Below are 6,964 nucleotides of genomic sequence, written 5' to 3'. Positions count from 1 at the left end.
GATTTGGGTAGGATTACAGCTACAAATCTTGCATCATCTCCATAGCATCCTATCCCCTTATATAATGGGAGAAACAAGCAGTTACATGAATGTGGTCTCTCCACATTCACGTAACTCCCACCCGCTAACCCCATTATGTGGCCACTAATGACTGTCAAACCGAGTCACCCTGTGGGTTGGTCCCAGACTCATTATGTCCAACAAGCTGGCTGTGTTGGACTTATGCATGCTAAACCTATGGTTACTTCTCCAACAGCATAAAACAGTAGTGCACCCCTGGCCTGTGGTGGCCTAAGCCTCCATCCCACTGTGTGGGATCCTTTGAGGCATTCTTCAACTTTTTTTTTTTATATTAACACCATATTGCACACATTCAATAGATTTGGGAGTTTGTTATTTTCACCCAAAAAGTTGGTTTGTTGTTAGTGACAATGTGGCCAAGGTCACGTCCTAATCCGAGTTCCAAGTATTCGGAGAAGAGCCATAAGAGTTGGTTATAGTGTTTAACTTGCAAGCTAAAATACATGGACAAGTCGGATCAGGTCCGTTTGCATCTCTAAAAGGACACCTTCGCTTGCTTCGCATTTGGTTTGAAATCACATGAAAAGTGATTGGCTGTGAACTCTCCAATTTCACATTCACGTGAGAAATTGGGCAAACGTTTTGTAATTAAGCCCACAATACTTTCTAAAGAGCAGGGATCCGCAGAGTGGCTAAGCCCCTGTGGGCCTCATTCATTGTTGTCATGTGATTGACTATTGTCAGATAGCCATAGCACTGGGCAGCTCCTTTTTACAATTATAAAAAGGAAGAGGGGGAGGAGAGCCCGAACACAACACAAGCCTGCAGAGAGAGAGAGAGAGAGAGAGAGAGAGAGAGAGAGAGAGAGAGAGAGAGAGAGAGAGAGAGAAAATGGTGAAATCTCCAGAGGAAGAACATCCACAGAAGGTGTTTGGTTGGGCAGCCAGGGATGCCTCAGGTGTCCTCTCCCCCTTCAACTTCTCCAGGAGGTCTCTCTCCCTCTCTCTTGATTTTCTTGTTATTTCCATTTTGGAGTTTTTTTCCCTTGCAGGTAAACAGTAATAGCATAGATTATTCTTTAACTGGTTTTTTTTAATGGTGTTGCACTCTACACAAAGACCTGATCGTGGTAGATCAGCCCTGGGGCTTATGCTGGGGGTTGGCTTGCTAAGAAGAGAGACGCCCATAAAAATCGAACCTTGACCATCTGTGTAGCAGTCAAGGCCTCCAAACCACACCCTTCCTCCCTTGACATGATTTTTGAAACAAGTTGGATTTCAGCTATTTAAATGTCCATCTTCACAAAATGAACTGTGAAGTCCGTTTTTGATCAAAACAACTTTAATTGATGAAATCCCGAGGGGTATGAAGATAGGGACAACTTTGGGGACAAGTGGAACCGATTTGGAGTAGAAGCAACTGATGAATTGTACCATAACAACAGTGAACTGATGACAGTGTGTTTTTGGTGAGGAACAGGGCCAATGGCGTGGATGACGTGACCTTCAAGATACTGTACTGTGGCATCTGCCATTCCGACCTTCACTTGATCCGCAATGAGTGGGGCATGACAACCTACCCCATCGTCGCCGGGTGGGCACACTCTCTCTCTCTCACATATGTTACTTTGTGACATTCAGATTATGGGACGGATTCATTGTAGTTGGATGCAGCTAGGGTTGGGAAACTAAACGAGCAGCTTGCTATTTTGTCTATTCGGCTCAAAAATTGAGCTCGGTGAGCCGAGCTACAAGCCAGCTTGTTTAGATATATGAGCCGAGCATGAACATGGCAAGTTTGTCCTGGTTCGGCAATATATATATATATATTATGCATGTATTAGCTATGTATTATATATGATACATACATTACGTATTATCAAGCTGTAAGAAACACTTAAAAATAACAACTTTTTTTAAACGAGCCAGCTCGTGAAGCTTGAGCTCAGCTTGGCTCATGACAAGCTAATGGGCTAGAAGCTAATGAGTTAGCTTGAGCTCAGCTTAGCTCATGGCAAGCTAATGAGCTGAACCTGAGCGAGAGGGTGTACTCTTAACGAGCCGAAGATAGACTCGTTTACCGGGCCTCATCCAGCCTAAGATTAGAATTAAAATTCCATTTTGGTCATAAAATCACAAACCAAGTCCGACCCGCCAACGAAACCGGACCCAAATTTCCTAACAAGAGTCTGACTGAACAGGTTCTGCTTTGGCTTGGCACTTAGTTGGGCCCAAGGTTTTCTGTTATCATGATGGTGAATAATGAACGGACAGGATTGCATCTGCAGGCATGAGATCGTGGGCGTCGTAACGGAGGTGGGTGCGAACGCGGGCGAGTTCAAGGTCGGGGATCACGTAGGGGTGGGCTGCCTCGTGGGAGCGTGCCATACGTGCGAGCGCTGCGAGGCCCACCTCGAGAACTACTGCGCCGGCCTGATCCAAACCTACAACAGCCGGTACCACGACGGGACGGTCACCTACGGCGGCTACTCCGATCGGATGGTGGTCCACAAGCGGTACGTTGTGCGCCTGCCGGATGGGCTGCCGCTGGCGGGAGCGGCGCCGCTGCTCTGTGCGGGCATTACGATGTACAGCCCCATGAAGCACTACGGCATGACCGAGGCGGGCAGGCACCTGGGTGTGGTCGGCCTCGGTGGGCTCGGCCACATGGGGGTCAAGATCGGCAAGGCCTTCGGGCTGAAGGTCACGGTCATCAGCACGTCGCCCGCCAAGGAGAAGGAGGCCATCGACGGGCTTGGCGCGGACGCCTTCCTGGTCAGCCGGGATCCCGAGAAGATGCAGGTAAATGGATTTGGTGCTTGTTTCCTCAACTTGGCATTCATGCAACTAGTTAATAATATGAGATGTGGTTCTGTGAAGGGTGCAGCTAACACAATGGACTACATCATAGACACTGTTTCAGCAGAACATGCACTGGAACCATTGCTGGGCCTCCTCAAGCTCGACGGGAAGCTCATCATGGTGGGGGTCCCTGACAAGCCACTTTCTATGCCTGTCTTCCCGCTGATTACAGGTATGTAACCAAACACTTTGCAGCAACGACGGAGTCCACCTGATCGACGGTGTATCGTCTTTTCCGGAATCCAACGAACTGTTCCGGCCAACTAATAACTGATATCTTTTATCTTTGGTTTCTTCTTCTTTTTTTGGTGTGCAAGGGAGGAAGCTCGTGGGAGGAAGTATGATTGGGGGTTTGAAGGAGACGCAGGAGATGATGGACTTCTGTGGCAAGCACAACATAACAGCCCATGTGGAGGTTATCAACATGGACTACATTAACACCGCAATGGATCGGCTGTCCAAATCCGATGTCAAGTACCGATTCGTTATCGACGTGGCGAACTCACTGTCCACCAGTTAGAGATTGCCAGGTGTCATTTAGACGGCACAACGGCTTGTCCTTGCCATGTTATCTCTTATTCCGTATTGGTGGTCATAAATATAATCGTTTTCTTTAATTTTTATGGTCATGTGTTTTATATATATTTATGGGACAGACAGATTATAGGGTGCTATCCGTTTTTTAAGATTTGTGTTAGTTTGTGTTGTATGTGCTATGAGTGCCTTGATGTAAGTGGGTGAAAACGGGTAGGGTGGATTCATATCCGAATCTGAATTTTAAGTGGCAAGTGTGAATCCAAATTTGTATCACTACAAGAAAATCGTGGATTAGCGACAAACTATATCCATCGCTTATCCGTCGCTAAGTCGTCGCTAAACTTTTAGCGACGGATTAGCGATGGATAGAGGCCATCACGAATTTTTGCTCGCTAATTAGCGAAAAAACTTATCTGTCATTAATTTCGTTGCTAATTTGCGACAGCTTAGCGATAGACATTATCCGTCGCTAATCTGTCGCTAAATTTAAAAAAAAAATAAAAAAAAATTGATCCCTGTCGGGCGGTATTCCGACAGCAATAAGCCAGACTTATACCGCGCCTGACAGGCATTGCACAGAACGATCGCCTCGTTGTCGGACTTGTATCGTCCTCCGTGAACTGGTGCTCTCCAGCGTCGCCGTCCTCCGTGAGCTGGCGTCGTCGTCCTCCGTGAACTGGCGTCGTCGTCCTCCGTAAACTGTCCTCCGTGAATCGGTGCTCTCCGGCGTCGTCGTCCTCCGTGAGCTGGCGTCGTCGTCCTCCGTGAATCGGTGTCACCGTCCTCCTTAAATTGTCCTCCGTGAATCGGTGCTTTCCGGCGTCACCGTCCTCCGTGAACCAGCGTCATCATCCTCCGTGAACCGGCATTCTCTCCGGCGTCGGCGTCCTCCGTGAACCAGCATGCTCTTCGGCATCACTGTCCTTCATGAACCGGCGTCGTCATCCTCCGTGAATCGGCATCGTCGTCCTCCGTAAACCGGCGTCGCTAAAATGTTTTCTTGTATTGAGAATTAGCGACGAAAAAATTGTTGTCGTTAATCTGTCGCTAATTAGTGACAGATTAGCGATGAAACAACTTTCATCGCTAATCCGTCGCTACTTAGCGACAGATTCATGAAGAAAGTTTTCTCTAGCTAATCTGTCGCAAATTTGCGATGAAAAAAATCAGTCGCAAATTTTCATCGCTAATTAAGAGTTTTCTTGTAGTGTATCCCAACTGTATCTGATGTAATGGAGTGTATCTCAAAAATTTGGTACACCCCAAATTTACCGTATGATGTTCATATATAATTTTCTTGGGATATGTGGCACTAATTTTGGTTTGATTAAGAAATGTTACTGCACCATCATATATTATATATAGTCCAATGAGGACTTTCAAACTAAAATAAAGTAAAAAAAAATCTACAACCAACGATTATAGAACGCCTAGCCTTGTCTGAAGCTTGAGCATCTCATCGATCAGACCTCATATATTTGTTATTTATAATTTATTTAGTAAGAAATATGTTTTACACAAACATTATAAGCATGTTTTTCAAAATATGAAAAATCGATCGCTCACAATGCATTTAAAATATTATAATATAAAATATTAATTATGGGCCGTTGTTTTTTAGCGCTTTGGAAAAATCTGTTATGGTCCAAAATTGGCCTGAATTTGTCTTGGTGATCTTTTGGGTTCAGTCGATGTTGTGCTTTTTGGCTTCAATGGAGCCAGTGTAGTGTGGCAATCTTTTGGGATCAGTAGGAAAAACTTAATTTTATGGGTTAATTAACAACGTGAAACACTTGATGAAATTCGCAGGTAGTGTCAAGATTTTTAAGAATTTTGCAACCAATAACCCAAAAATCTTGACAAATTTTGCATATAGTATTGCAATTTTCAAAAATTTTGCAACTAACAATGTGAAACTTTTGATGGAATTCGCAGTTAACGTGACTGGCGATTTTAGTATTATAGTAAAATGATTTTCACATTTGAAAAGGAACTTTGCATCTTTTGTACTAAAATCATGATGCTACTTGTTGACAGGCTGGAAGATAAAGATGATCAATCGAAGGCATGATGATCCTGTGCAGCAGCAGAATCTGAAGATATGATATGCGTGAACTACGGATTTGATTTGGAAAGGCATATCAGATCTTTCCGTTTTTTGTTTGTAACGACTGTAAGCCTTGATAAAATTTGTAACGGCTGCAGATTATAAAAGGGTGTAAATCATGTACGTTGGTATGAATCTATTAAAAAGGAATAGAATTGTTATTCTTGGCTATCTTCTTCTTCGATCCTTTTAGCATGGTGAAAGAAGGCATGCCAAGTACTGATTCTCATGTTACAAGTGTTAAAGTGTGATTACTTTGTACCTGCGATCAGCCATCATGAGCTACAACCAAGGAGATGGAACTGAAGAAACCCAGTCTCTTGCAGCTCCAGTAGGAGGAAAACCGTACTTTCTCCACCACTCAGACAACCCGTGCTTGTATCCCAACCATTAGTTGAAGATAATTATGTAACACGGAGCCGATCTATGGTAAAGGCATTGAGTGCAAAAAATAAGCTCGGCTTTGTAGACGGTTCGATCGTTCAACCCGATGCAAGCTCTCCAGATTATGGATCATGGGTTAGATGCAATCATATGATTCTCTCATGGATCATCAATTCTTTATCCAAGGAATTGCCTGAGAGCGTCATATATGCATCAACTGCTCAAGAAGTATGGCACGATTTGGAAGAACGTTTTTCTCAAAGTAGTGCACCTCGAATCTATCAGATTCGAAACACAATTTGCAGGTTGATGCAAGATAGCTCTTCGGTTGCATCCTATTTCACAAAACTGAAGAGCTATTAGGATGAGCTCTCCTCTTATCTTCTGATGCCTACTTGCTCTTGTGGAGGCATAAAAACGTTGATTGAGCATCAACAACAAGTAAAAGTAATTCAGTTTCTTGTGGGACTGAATGCCTCATATGGAGCAATTCGAGGACAAATTCTATTAAAGGAACCATTGCCCTCTCTTGCAAAAGTCTATTCTTTAGTTTTGCAGGAAGAAATGCAAAAGGAAGCTTGCACGCTTCCACCAACCTTGGGATGAGCTGCCTTTATGGTCCATGAAGGAGTCACTCCAGAATATGATCGACGACCAGGACAAGGAAAGTCAAACTTTCATCAAAAGAGGGTTTGTTCACACTGCCACAAAACAGGGCATACAAAGGAAAAGTGCTATTTTCTCCATGGATTTCCTTCCAATTATAAGACACCAAAGCAAGGTCCCATAGCTGCTATATCTAATGCATCTAAGGAGCATTTTAACGACATGCCTAAGTGTGATTTCTCAAGTGTGGCTCCATCATTGACAATGGAGCAGTATCACAAACTCTTGGCCTTAGTCAATGAAAAGCCATTCATAAATTCCATTCACCTGGCCGGTATGAGTCTTTCTTTCCAAACTCCTCCCAATAAATCATGGATCATTGACACTGGTGCTAGTGACCATATGGTGTCATCGATTGATATGTTAGATAATGCTTCACCCTATGATT

The 6,964-nt window shown here is 44.0% G+C and overlaps 1 protein-coding gene across 1 annotated transcript; it reads left to right on the top strand.

Annotated features, from left to right (window-relative positions):
- Positions 1-840: 840 nt before the first annotated feature.
- On the top strand, positions 841-3,615 carry LOC149848582 (putative mannitol dehydrogenase). The gene is made up of 5 exons (XM_089996239.1): positions 841-1,010; positions 1,501-1,614; positions 2,309-2,822; positions 2,901-3,054; positions 3,200-3,615. Exons 1-5 carry the CDS (start codon positions 913-915, stop codon positions 3,400-3,402), a joined length of 1,083 nt encoding a protein of 360 aa, XP_089852365.1. The 5' UTR covers positions 841-912; the 3' UTR covers positions 3,403-3,615.
- Positions 3,616-6,964: the final 3,349 nt, after the last annotated feature.

Source organism: Nuphar pumila, chromosome 1, assembly GCF_984573655.1.
Source record: "Nuphar pumila chromosome 1, dmNupPumi1.hap1.1, whole genome shotgun sequence".
NCBI lineage: Eukaryota > Viridiplantae > Streptophyta > Magnoliopsida > Nymphaeales > Nymphaeaceae > Nuphar > Nuphar pumila.
The sequence above is the reverse complement of the archived record's forward strand: the minus strand, read 5'-3'. Positions and strand labels throughout refer to the sequence as shown.